The sequence below is a fragment of the Antechinus flavipes genome, chromosome 2 (assembly GCF_016432865.1).
Source record: "Antechinus flavipes isolate AdamAnt ecotype Samford, QLD, Australia chromosome 2, AdamAnt_v2, whole genome shotgun sequence".
Classification (NCBI taxonomy): Eukaryota; Metazoa; Chordata; class Mammalia; order Dasyuromorphia; family Dasyuridae; genus Antechinus; species Antechinus flavipes.
This window is the reverse complement of record NC_067399.1, coordinates 253752698-253765932: the sequence shown is the minus strand read 5'-3', so window position 1 is coordinate 253765932 and position 13235 is coordinate 253752698. Positions and strand designations below refer to the sequence as shown.

The 13235-nt window shown below is 36.3% G+C and overlaps 1 protein-coding gene across 1 annotated transcript in view; it reads right to left on the bottom strand.

Annotated features, from left to right (window-relative positions):
- NTSR1 (neurotensin receptor 1) overlaps positions 1–13235 on the bottom strand; it is a 137167-nt gene that overhangs the window by 25112 nt on the left and 98820 nt on the right. Inside the window, exon 2 of the mRNA XM_051976713.1 lies at positions 8831–9032. Coding sequence (XP_051832673.1) covers positions 8831–9032 — 202 coding nt within the window. The remainder of the gene's footprint in view (positions 1–8830; positions 9033–13235) is intronic.

Sequence of the window (13235 nt, the reverse complement as noted above, 5' to 3'; positions counted from 1 at the left end):
TTGAAAGAAGAGATTCTACTAAGGCTTTGGGGGCATAATGCATATGTATATAAATGTGCATTATGTGTGTATATAGATCTATATGCTTCTCATTTCAAGTTTGATCATACAGCATAAATATATGTTTATATGTAGATATTCACATATCTACATACAAAAATGTATATGCACAGATATAGACTGGAGAGAAATGTAGTTTTTTTATTTTTATTTTTTTAACATAGAGATGATAGTCAAATTCCTGGTGGAAGTAATGAAACCATTAAGAAAGTGTAGATAAAGAAGCAGAAACAGGTAGATTCTGGAGGAACCTCCATGATTGGCAGAAGAGAGATGGGTGTTGATCAAGCTAAGGAGACTGAGGAATGGTTAGACATGAAGGAGGAAAATCAGGAAAGAGAGTGATGTAATAAAATTCAAGGAAGAAAAGAGAATCCAGGAGGAGTAGATAAAAATTCCAGAAGTCACAGAGAAGTTAAATAAGATAAGGTCTGGGAAAAGGCCATCAGGTTCAGGAGTTAAGAGATAGCTACTAAACCTTGGACAGAGCAGCTTCAGACACATGGAAGAGTTTTTGATTTGATCACATTGGATATTCTTTCCACCAGTGCAGATTATAATCTCTTCTTGTCTTATTAGATGAACTTTGGTCCAAACAATTCATCTTCATTTGTCAAATGATCTGGAGAAGGAAATGGCAAACTACTCTAGCATCTTTACCAAGAAAACCCCCAAATCAGATCATGAAAAATCAGACATGACTGAAAATGATTGAACAACAAAAACAACAGTGGGGGACTCAAGAGAAAGAGCAAAACTTCTTTACACAACAGGCTATTATGGCTTACTAGTGAGGAACCCTATAGAGAGAGAAGTAAAAGCTTCTTACATTTTGGTCTTTTATAACCTCTTAGAGAGGGACCATTTAGAGCAAAGCTAGTCTTTACACAACAAGATATTAATAGAATCGAACTTAAAGCTATTCCTGCTCAGTAGGATGTGCCAGAGGGTTCACTATTGACTTTGACTTCCAGAGCTCAGGTTTGGGTCCATGTCAAGATGAGTTATCGGAGCTAAAGGAAGACCCCCATTTTAAACAAGACAGTTTGTCATGAATTTGCTTGGTAAATTTACTCAAGTGAGTTTAATATATATAGTTGGAGAGTTGTAGTCAGAGCTTTTAAAAAAATGGCTAAACAAAATTCCAATTCAAAGTTCAATTGAATGACAAGAAAATAGGTTAGAAACTTGGGCTTGATATAGATTCAACCATTTGGGAAAGAGAAAGAAAAAGTTGTACCTTAATCAAAAAATGAAAAAGTAGTTTGAGCTGTTATTGTTGAAGGGGAATAGGAACTAACTAGTATATTGTTGCTTGAAGAGTAACTAGTGAATTTATCCTAGCAGGATCCTATTTATGCTTATGTTGTAAAGTATACATACATATGCATATACACATTTGGTGCATATGTAAGCATAATGCATATATACTTATAATATATAGACATATATAAATGTATAATATATAATACATAAGCAATGTCCACACACATGATTGCATATATTTTTTGTGGAAATTCAAAATATTACCATTTGATTACCTACATAAATAATTCTAATGAAGTCAGAAGAATTTGATTCAAACAATGATTACATTGTTGTTTTTTTAAAGGGTGAAGGGGTCTCACAATCTAACCCAGGCTGGAAGTGCGGGGGCTACACACCAGCCCCATCCACTAAGTGACAGAGATGCTTTGACTCATTTTTTACATGGCTTGGGCTAGTTTGCCCCTCCTGAGGCATCCTCTTCTCAAGGACTCATCTTATTGGTACCCTACGTGGGTTGGTTTAGCCCCTGCAGCTCAGAGCTCCCAAGCTCAGGAATCCCACCAGCCTTAACTTCCTCAGAAGCTGAGATTACAGGCTGCCATCACGCCAGGCTAAGTGATGACAGTTGGCAACACTTTCACACTTCAAAATCTGTGATTTCCTCTGTATCCAGCCTGTTGCACTGTGCTAGGCTGGTTCTCAGATGGCAAATGCAAGACAGAGCTAAGGCTGTATCCAAAGCCTTTCCTCCTTAAATAAGGTGTGGGAGTTTGTGTTTGTTTGTGGCTGGCCGTATTCATGCAGTGACAGTGGGAACTAGTGTGAGCAGAAGTGACAACTGAAGAGTAAGAAGAACCTAAATTAAAATGTATGAATTATCTTTTTCTCTGCTCCTGTTTGGCATCTGGAAGTGCTCACCTAGAAGTCTAAAAGTCCAAATTTATCCATCACTCGTCTGATTGTCAGCAATGCATTTCCTTGCTAGTGAGAACAGTGACTTTGGGGTTGCAGGAGGTGCAGGGAGAAAAACGCCTTCCCTTAGGACCTCATGCTTCTTGTTTTATCAGGGACCTCCCACAGTACCTGATCTTGGTTGTCAAGGAGACAGATGGAGGGGATGATAGACAGACGTGGACTTTCTTGTTTCTATTCACTTGGAAATCCATCTGCAATAGTTTGTTGGGAAGACTGGTGCCTGTGGGGGAGCAGACAGATATTCCCCCAGGCTGCATTATGGAGAACACTTCCATGGCAGAAGGAAGGACAATTGGATCCTGACCAAGGGGCAAGAGCTATTAATAACACTGGAATGACTGACATTGCCATTTTCTTTGCCATTACTTTTTTTTTTACTTAATTTTTTTTCAGTTAATAGAAATTTTTTCTCCCTCTTATTCTATTGGGAAAAAAAGGAAAAACAAAACCCTCATGAAAAATATGCATAGAAAACAAAGAAAATTCCCAAATGGTCCATGGTCAAAAATATATCTGAACCTTTTCTTTTCTGATATTTATTTATTTTTCAGGACTTAATCCTATCCTCTACCTACCTTTACTTCCAGGGCTATGAAATCAAAACCAGTCACTCAGGGTTGTGGATATATCAGTATGTGCTGAATAGAAAAGTTTCGTTTGACTGCCTTGATTTTGTTCTACCTGCTACCATTCCCATCTAAGCAACAAAGTGAAAGCATCATTTTCATTCATTATACCGACAGCATGAGTTAAGACAGGACAAGCAATTTGCAGTTTCCTTAGAAAAGATTAGGCACTCTCTGGAGTTATAGACTTAATTTCTTTTTATTTTCCCTGTTTCCTTAGATGAAAGCAAATTGTAATCACTGCTTCTTCTGCCTTTTCAGAACCAAATTTCTGATTCACTTATAATAAGATGGCAGAGCTAAGAAGAAATCCAAATTCTTGCCTAGCTTTCATTGATTATTTTTTTTTTTTTACTCCCAGAAAAGGTTGCTGCTGCTAGTGAACTTCTGGAGGTCTTAACAGTTTGTTTTCAAATTTGGGGTACTTTTGTAGAATAGGCCTAGTTAGGATCTGTATTCCAAAGAGCTCATAAAAGAGGGAAAAGGATTCCCTTGTACAAAAATGTTTGTGGCAGCTCTTTTTGTAGTGGCAAGAAACTAGAAACTCAGTGGATGCCCATAAGTTGGGAAATGGCTAAATAAATTATGGTATACTAATGTAATGGAATATTACTGTTCTATAAGAAATGATAAGCAGGCTGATTTCAGAAAAGCCTGGAAAGACTTACTTGAACTGATGATGAATGAAATGAGCAGAACCAAGAGAACATTGTGCACAGTGACAAGATTATGTGATAATCAACTGTGATGGACTTGGCTCTTTTCAACAGTGAAGTGATTCAAAACAATTCCAATAATCTCGGAGTGGAAAGAACCACCTTGCATCCAGAGAGAGAACCATAGAGATTGAATGTGAATCAAAGCATACATAGTATTTTCACTTTTTTATTGTTCTTGTTCATTTGCTTGATTTTTTCTTTCTTTTCTCCCCCCTTTTGATCTGATTTTTCTTGCAAAGCATGATGAATATGGAGATATGTTTAGAAGAATTGCACATGTTTAATCTATATTAGATTGCTTGGTATACAGGGGAAGGGGGAGGTGGGAAGAGCGGGAGAAAAATTTGGAACACAAGATTGTGCAAAGGTGAATGTTGAAAACTATTTTTTATGTATTTGGAAAAATAAATATTATTTTAAAAAGAATTTAAAAACCCTCATACACACCCCAAAAAGAACTCTAACCTAGTTAGAGTTAACCAGAAATGGACAGAATATTGGAGGATTGATTCCAAAGAGAGACCAGAGGGGATTCCCACTTAAGTATTGATTAGTCTAGAAATGGAGATTATCTCTGAGGTCCTTTAAACCTTCAATATTATATCTCTGGATGCCTCAAAATCTTTTCTTTGACAAGTTCCAGGATCTTATAAGGCCTTTCCTACTGGCTATTCTCCATGATTAGAAGGTAAGACCTCACAGAGCTTCTCTTTTCCTTCAAGATGCTGCCCAAATATTAATTTTCCTGCATAAAAGACTTTCTGTTCTCCCCACCTCCAATCCCACCCAAACCACCCTGTACTTCACTAATTTGTGTATATTTTTATGCTGTATGGCCAACCTTGAAAAAAGAGAAACAATAGTAAGATATGTGCCTTTCACAGTATTATCAATTTAGAAGTGAAAGGCATTTAGAGTCATCCATTCTAACTCCCTAATTGTACAGATAAGGAAAACTGAGGATCACTAGAAAGGTTAAGGTTCACATAAGTGGTGAGCAGCAGAGCTGAGATTAGAACCCAAGTTCTCCGACTCCAGATCTAGCAATCTTTTCATATTGTATTATGATGCCTATCCTTCCTCTTACCTTCCCTCCTCACTCTAGTTTTGGCAATCTTTATGGGCAAGTACAGTGGTGCTGGGTATAGAGTCGGGAAAACCTGAATTCAGATCCAACTTCAGACTCCAGCTTTGCGATTTGGGGGCATGTTGTTTAACCTCTGTGTGCCTTAGTTTCTTCAACTGTAAAATGGAGATAACAAAACATTGTCTCCTTCCCAGGGCTTTTGTGAAGATCAAATAAGATAATATTTATAAAGTGCTTTTCCCAGTGCCTGGCATATAGTAAGCACTTAATAAATGCTTGTTTCTTCTTTCCTTTGTTCTCTCATTCCTTTGTTCTCTTCCTCCCTCCCTCTCTCCCTTGCTTCCTTTCTTCTTTTTCTCTTTTTCCCTTTTCCCCTCTCCCTTTCCCTTTTTCTCTTTCCCTCTCCCTTTTTCCCTCTCACTCTCCCTTTCCCTTTCCCTCTCTCCCTCTCCTCTCCTCTCCTCTCCTTTCCCCTTTCCTTCATTTCTCTCTCTCTCTCTCTCTCTCTCTCTCTCTGTCAATCTCTCCCTCGCTCCCTTCCTTCCTGTTAAAAATTAATATTAGCTATTATACTTTCCTTACCCCTTCCCTATAAATCTTCCCAAAGCTCCCGTCTCTAAAATACATTGCCTTCAGTGCTAAACCTCACTGATTAACCAGACACTCATTATCCAGTTCCAATCAGTGGGCTGAGAGAGAATTTTAGCAATAGAATTTACTTTTCTCCCATTCTGAAGGAACTGCAAGCATTCATCCTTGCCTTGCTGGAATGGATTGTTAAGTCTCTTGGAGTCCTGGACCATTTAGCATAGGAAACAAAACCAATATTCTTGATTTTTTCCACAGATTCCCTGGAGCTCAAGTCATTACTGAGCTCAGGTGAAGAGGCTTATCATCTAAAAGTGTCTACTGGAATGGATTGTAAGTATTGTGGCAGTGTGAAATTTCTCAGAAATTAGCTATCGTGTCTAGACCAGAGATGCGAGACCTTTTGCCTGGCTCACTTTGATTTTTTTCTCTCTCCAAGAACAAGTCAGCAGATGAATGATTTCAACATCATTATCACTTAAGAGAACTATAGAAGAAAGCAATGTGGGCTAGTTTGGGGACTTGGATGTTGTTGATTTTTTGATGTCTGCCACATCTCTACATTTTTATGTCATGGTAGGGAACCAATTTATCCTCCCAGCCTTTTCTTGGCTGCCTTCAGATGCAGAGAAATGGCCTGGGTGGTTGGGCAGGCTGGGGCACTGACCCTACAGGCAACTGCTCTTCTTCTAAAATAATTTGGTTTAATCTTTAGCAGCCAGAAATCTGAGGTTGAAATGATTCATTCTGATTAATTCTATAGAGAAGCTTAAGAAAGGATTACTAGTGGGTAGCTTTGGAGAATACCATGATCTTCTCTGTTCTCCAGTTGAGTCCCAGTTGGTCTGTAGTGATTAATGTCAATGATGTCACTTATGAATGGTTTAGGGGAGATATCTTCATTTAAAACCAAGAAGGGAACCTCCCCCCAAATGCTATAAATCTCTTGGACAGTGAGTAACAATGTCCATAAGCTATGATTTAGATGAAATGAAGGATTTAAAAAATGGAGCTCCAGAAATAGATAATAATTTTATTTAAGTGAAACTTTGAAACTATCTTAGCTTTGCTGAGGAATAGCTCAATGACCAGTCATAAAATATGACTGCTCTGTTGAGAGCCCCTGCCCTATAGAAAGGCTTCCAAGATCTCCCCCTTTTCCTGCTTTTAAAGATTTATTTCCTTTGCATCTTGAAAGTTTTTCATCTCCAAAAATTTTCAATTAGAAGGCAAGTACCCTCAAAGAGAAAGGTCATACTTGGACCTTTAACAGTCATTGTTGCATTATCAGGAATTAGAACTTTAGGATGCTTTTCAAGAGGACAACTTTGATGGGATCTTTGTACTGACTCTTCCCTATGCTTTCAGTTCTTCCTCCTTACCTCTGCTTCTTGGAATCCTCATTTTCCTTTGGAACTCAACTTGTGTCCCTTGCATGAAGCCTTCCTGACCACTCCCTTAGTTTGCTAGTGCCCTTCCTTTCCCATACTACCTGGTATGCCTTACACAATATAGATTTTTGTATTTTATTTTATTTTAGTCAACTCCTCTATTATGCTTCTTGAAGGCAGGGACTTTCCAATTTTTTTTTATCTCCAGCACATAATAGGTACTTAAATAATTTTTGAATGAGTAGGAGAAAGTTTGTAAGAAGTAAGATATGGGATTTGGAGTAGGGATAAGGCTGAGACTTGGAGACCAACACAGGAAAAAAGAAAGTATCTGAAAGGGGTTGTAGGAGTTATCTATCCATGGACCAAAAAAAAAAAGTCATAGCTTACCATGTTGGATGTAAACAGACCATACATAGGTAGCAAAGTAGAGAGGGAGGATTTTAATCTGGGTTATTTGACTATAGATCCAGCATGCTTTCCAATATATCATATTGTTTTTTGTGATTTTTTTTTTGTCTATAAAATGAAGGAGTTAAAATTTATTCTCTAAGGTCCCATAGAGCAGCTAGGTTATACCATAGTGCACAGAACACTGAACCTGGAATCAAGAAGACCTGAGTTTAAATGTGGCCTCAGACCCCTGCCAGCTGTGTGCCCTTGGGCAAGTCATAGTCTCAATTTCTTTAACTGTAAAATTGGGATAATAACAACACCTACCATCCCCATGGTTGTTGTGAGGATTGAAGGAAATCATAAATGTAACAAATTTAGCATAATGATAAGGGTGAAGATATGTATAGAAGAATTGTACATGTTTAACATATATTGGATTACTTGTTGTCTAGGGCAAGGATTAGAGGGAAGGAGAAAATTTTGGGAACACAAGATATTGCAAGGATTAATGTTGAAGACTTTGCTTATATTTTAAAAAGAAAAAGCTATTATTAAAAAAAAGAGTTTAGAATAGTACCTGGTACATAGCAAGTGTTTAATACATGTTTATTTCTTTTCTCTTCCACTTCAAGATCTAAATCTAAATCCTATGCTCTGCTGGTAGAGATGGAACTAGAACTCTGGGCTCTGGATTGTTAAGGTGGTGTACTTTCCATTGCCCTACACTACATTATCCCTATTAGTTATTCACACAATATTTCTGACCTTGAATAAAGCTGAAAAGAGCATGACATAAGGAATTTATGTATAATATTATGTGAGACAGGTGGTGAGGTAGATAGAGAGCTAGACCTGAAATTAGGGAGATCTCATTTCAAATCCAGCCTCAGATATTTACTAACTGTATGACCTTGGGCAAGTCATTTATCCTTGGTCTGCCTCAGTTTGTGCATCTGTAAAGTATAATAAAGGTATAATAATAGTATCTATCTTCTAGAGTTGTTATAAGGATCAAATGAAATAATGCATGTAAATCACTTTATAAATCTTAAAGCACCATATACATGTTAATTTACATATATACACATACATATGTATGTATGTGTGTATACACACATATACATATGCACACAGAGATATGTTTCTAGGGACTCACCCTTTAATTCTGGTTATAAATGACCTAATCATCTTTCCAGTCTTACTTCATCTTACTCTGCTCCACGTGATTTTGGTTCCAGTCAAAGCCCTTCTCCTGTTTTCTGTGTCCAACATTCCCTCTACCCCTTTTGTGCCTTTTATGCAATGGAGCCGCCTTTTTTCATTTCTGCCTTGTAGAATCCCCAGCTTTCTTCAAAGCACAGGTTAGGTACCCTCCTTAGAAAGCCTTTCTTAACTCTAACATCTCTTTCTTCAGGTTATTTTTAGTGACTTGTATGCACTTTTAATTTACTGGTTTACATGCATTATCTACCCACTCCCTTTTCACCCCATGTAAATTCCTTGAGGATAGGTTATCTTTCATTTTTTTATTCCCAGCATCTAGCACAGCTCTTATTGGCAGGAGTTTAAACAGTTTTGTTCAGTAGAACTAAGTTGACCACAAGAAATGAGCTGTCCTTTTTGGTAGGTTCTGAAAGCCATCTCCCGTAATAACACCTGGGTCCCTTTACTTCTCAGTACATACTCTTCTGCTTCCCCTGAGAATAGATGGATACTTACGCAAAACTCGAACTCCATGCTTTAGAGCTTGGACACGGCTGGGTTCTATGGACATACTGAGCATGGTCTGCTGCCCTCCAATCGTGCAGACCTGGTTCTGCTGGGCTGCCTGGTGGAACATGATGGTAAGCTGGTCGGCAATGATGGTATTCAGCACTGAAATGACCACCATTGGGAAGAGGAAGGAGATGAATGCATTGACCTGTAGAAGAAAAAAAAAAAAAGTGGAATAATTGTACTTTATTTTATCCTCTTGTAGAAAGCTCTCAGTACTTTATATCATGACTATCACTGAAACTTCCTCAGTGATTTCCTTATCCTCAGTTTCTCTCCCCTCCATTTTGGTGAACCTCCAAAATGAATCTAGGCTTTTTATATCACCTATTTAAGAAGCTTCTGGTATAGAAATTTACTGATGGTGATCAGATCTTCAATTCATTTGTAAATAATAATCATGGAGAGCTACTGGAAGCATTGAAAAATTAAATGATTTTCCAGTGGTCACACAGCCACTGTGGTGGTTAGTGATCTAATATGGGGTTTCTTAACTGAATGCAGGGGTAACAAAATTATTTGTGATTTATTTATCACAAATGTTTATTATCAGCAAAGGTTTGATTTGTATATTTATTTTATATCTGTATTTACATATTTATATACCTATTTTATATGATTTATTATCAGTAAATGTTTGATTTGTATATCTATTTTATTTATTTTCTATTTATATTTATATATTCATATACCTATTTATATGATTTATTATCAATAAATGTTTGATATGTATACCTATTTTATTTATTTTCTATTTGCATTTATATTTATATATTCTTATATCTATTTTATATGATTTATTATCAGTAAATTTTTTTAATATATATATTCCCGAGATCACACAAAAATTTCTTAGATGAAAAGGGGCCATGAATGGAAAAAGTTTAAGATCCCCTCACATAACTAATAAGTATTTATAATTAGAATTTGAACTCAGCTCTTCCTGATTGTCAGTTCTCTGTTCCCTATGCTGCAGGGCCAATTGCAAGCCAGATGAATCATTCTCAAACAGATATATCATTTCTGATGCTTATAACTTATTTGATCTTGGTCAAGTTACTGAACTTTTGTAGTCTTCAATTTCCATATCTGCAAAATGAAGGATTTGAATATGGCTTTTGAGGCCTCTTCTGGTTCTGTAATGATGATCCCATGAGTCTTCCCTATTGAAATATCTTCAATCAGTCTTCTCTGTCCATAGATTAAGGTCTATATTCCTTAGCCTAGAAGTCAAATTCCTGCAAACCTGGCCCCTTAATGCTTCATCTGTCAGTATCTCCCCTCTTCATCTCCCATGCTACAGTATAAAGCCCATTCCAGCCATATTAGTCTTATTGTCCACTGAATGAACTAATGTATTTTATATAGTCTCAACTTCTACTTCTGTTCATGGCATTCTTTGCTGTTCTTCTATGTCTATAAAATTTATCTGATTTTCAGAGTCCAGCTCATGGCCTCCTTCATCTGTGGAGCTCTCTCTAATCATTGCATCCTATAGTACTCTTTCTTTTCCTCCCCTGATCTCTTGCAGTATATTTCAATGTATAATATGGCAATGCTACCATGGGATTGTTAATTCATTTTTCTCTAGTGTGTACATATTCTCTCAATAATTCAATTCGATTGTAAACTCTTACCCCTTCAGAGGCTTGCCTAGCCTGGGCATACAATGGGATTAAATAATTCATTGAAGGAAATAAAGAAAGAATAATATTCACAGATACTGCAAGAAGTATCATTAATAAAATTATTATTCTCTCCTCAACCTCCCACACAGCTGGCCCTCAATAAATATTAACATAATTTCCCACAGGCAGGTGGATAATGGCTTCAAGTGGCTTTATAACTGTTCTTTGATTTTTTTAAAAAGATTTTTTTCTTCCTAAAATATTTTGACATTTTTTATTTCCAAGTACATATGGCTTGCAATCTCATGACGGGAAAAAAATAAGTTGCTAAATTTTTTTCTCTTCTGAATTGCTCTTAACATGTATTTTGAATTTCAGATCTAAATGCTTTTTGCTAAATTAAGAGAAGCTATCTGAAATCGTGGTGTCTCTGAGTTGGGTTTTAGGTTTATAAATTCACTGTGAGAGCATTTGTATCTGTATAATTTTTCATGAATTTAAACTCAGACTAGAGCTTACTTCTCTTTACTGTTGCCCTTGTCCCACTTAGTAGCATCACATTGGATATGGAAGAAAACAATAGCTTCTCTTTTCTGGAATTGGTTTTCTTTGGACTCAGACTTCTAAAGTTTGTGTCTACAAGTATGAAGGACAAATGTGCAATTATTCAGATTCATCTCAATTTATTTTAACTTAATGCTCAGAGGCTCCAATGAGAGGGAACAAGACCTGTTACTGAGTTTGTCATTTTAATTATTTTGATGGACTGTAAGGTCAATATTACTTGACATTTTGGCATGAGAAGCACTTGGAAAATAAAATCAATATCTAAAAAGTTCTCAACATGCTAAAATGATGGTTTGAAACTAGTAAGATGAGATTTAAAGAAGATAAATATTAAAACCTACACTTGGGTTCAAAATATCAACTCCCTGAGTGCAGGAGGGGAAAAAATGCCTAAACAATGATCCATATAAAAAAAGATCTGAAGGCTTATTGCAATGAGTCAACAATGCAGCATGATGACAAAAATGATATAACTTTAATAAAAACATTGTCTCAAGAGCCACACAATTATAGTTTCAGTATAGCAAAATCTGGTCAAATGGCAGCTGCAGGATTATATGCAATTCTAGATGCCACATTTCAGGAAGGGCAATTACAAGCTAGAACATATGCAGAGGAAAGTGATCTAGATTTTGAGGACACATAAACCTTACCACATGTTTGAAGGACCTAGGAAGATTTAGCCTGGAAAAAGCCTTTTGTAAGCACTTACTAGGTACCAAACACTGGATTTGGAGAAGCCTTGAATGATAATATAGTATTTGCCTGTAAGTATTGTTTGAAATGTTGGGCAGATAGTTGGTGCAGTGAATCAAAGGGTCAAACCTAGAGTCAGGAATACTTGGGTTCAAATTCAGTCTCAGATACTTACTCATTGTGACTTTGGGCAATTTACTCCATTTGCCTCAGTTTCTGAGAATGAAATAGCAAACTACTTCAGTATCTTTGTCAAGAAAACCCCCAAAAGGGTCATGAACAATTGGACATGACTGAAATGAATGAACAACAATGTGAAATTGCCGTATCAATGATGATAAAATATGGAAACAGTCAATGTTACAACATTGGTTGTGGGAAGAAAGGCACACTAAAATGCTAATGTTGTTGGTGGAACTGTGATTGATCCAACCATTCTGGAAAACAATTTGGAATTATATGAAACTCAGAAATTCCACTTCTCTGTATATAACTCAAGAAGGTTAAAGACAGACAGAAAACTCTTATATGAATCAAAATAGCCATAGCAACATTTATGTGGTAGTAAGGACTGGGATAGAAGGAATTCAGAGAAACATGGAAGATTTGTATAAATTGATATATAATGAAGTAATTAGAATGAAGAAAAAAATAGGTACAATGTTTATTGAAATGCAAACGAAAAGAATAAAGTAATGAAACTGAACACTATATAATTAGACCAATATTAGTCCTGGAGGAGAGATGAGGAAATGAAGAGGTAGAGAACTCTAATGGCAGACTGATGTGTATAAATCAGATACAAGCATTATTCCGTTTCACTTGTATGTTATTTCCCCCCCTGAGTGCTCTCCAGGCTCATGATACAGTGGGAAAGTAATTATAAGTGTATGTATGTACATTATATTCAGAAATGACTGTGACATAAAAACAAAAGCTAACAATAAAACTTTAAAAATTCTATCATCCTAAAAACAAAAATATAAATAATGAATGCAAATGAAAAATAAAATAGTTTTAAACAAAGTCTCCAATGTTTCCTACCAAATAATATATGCCTCAAAGAATAAACAACTCTCCATTGGAAAATACAATAAAAAGAATGTTAGATTTGGAGTTAGAAAATCTGTGTTCAAATCTTGGTTCTGCCACCTTTTTTGTGACTTTGGACATATCATTTTACTTTTTTTGGACTTTTGGGGGGCCAACTAGGTAACACACTAAAAACAGCATTGGGCCTGGAATCAAGAAGACTCATCTTCCTGAGTTAAAATCTGGCCTCAGACATTACTAACTGTGGGATCCTGGGCAAGTCAGTTAACCCTGTATCAAACAGGGTAAAATGAATTGGAAAAGAAAATGACAAACTACTTTAGTATCTTTGTTAAGAAAACCCCAAATGGGAGTCATGAAGAGTAGGACATGACTAAGATGACTGAATAATAGCTTCTTCCTTTGCA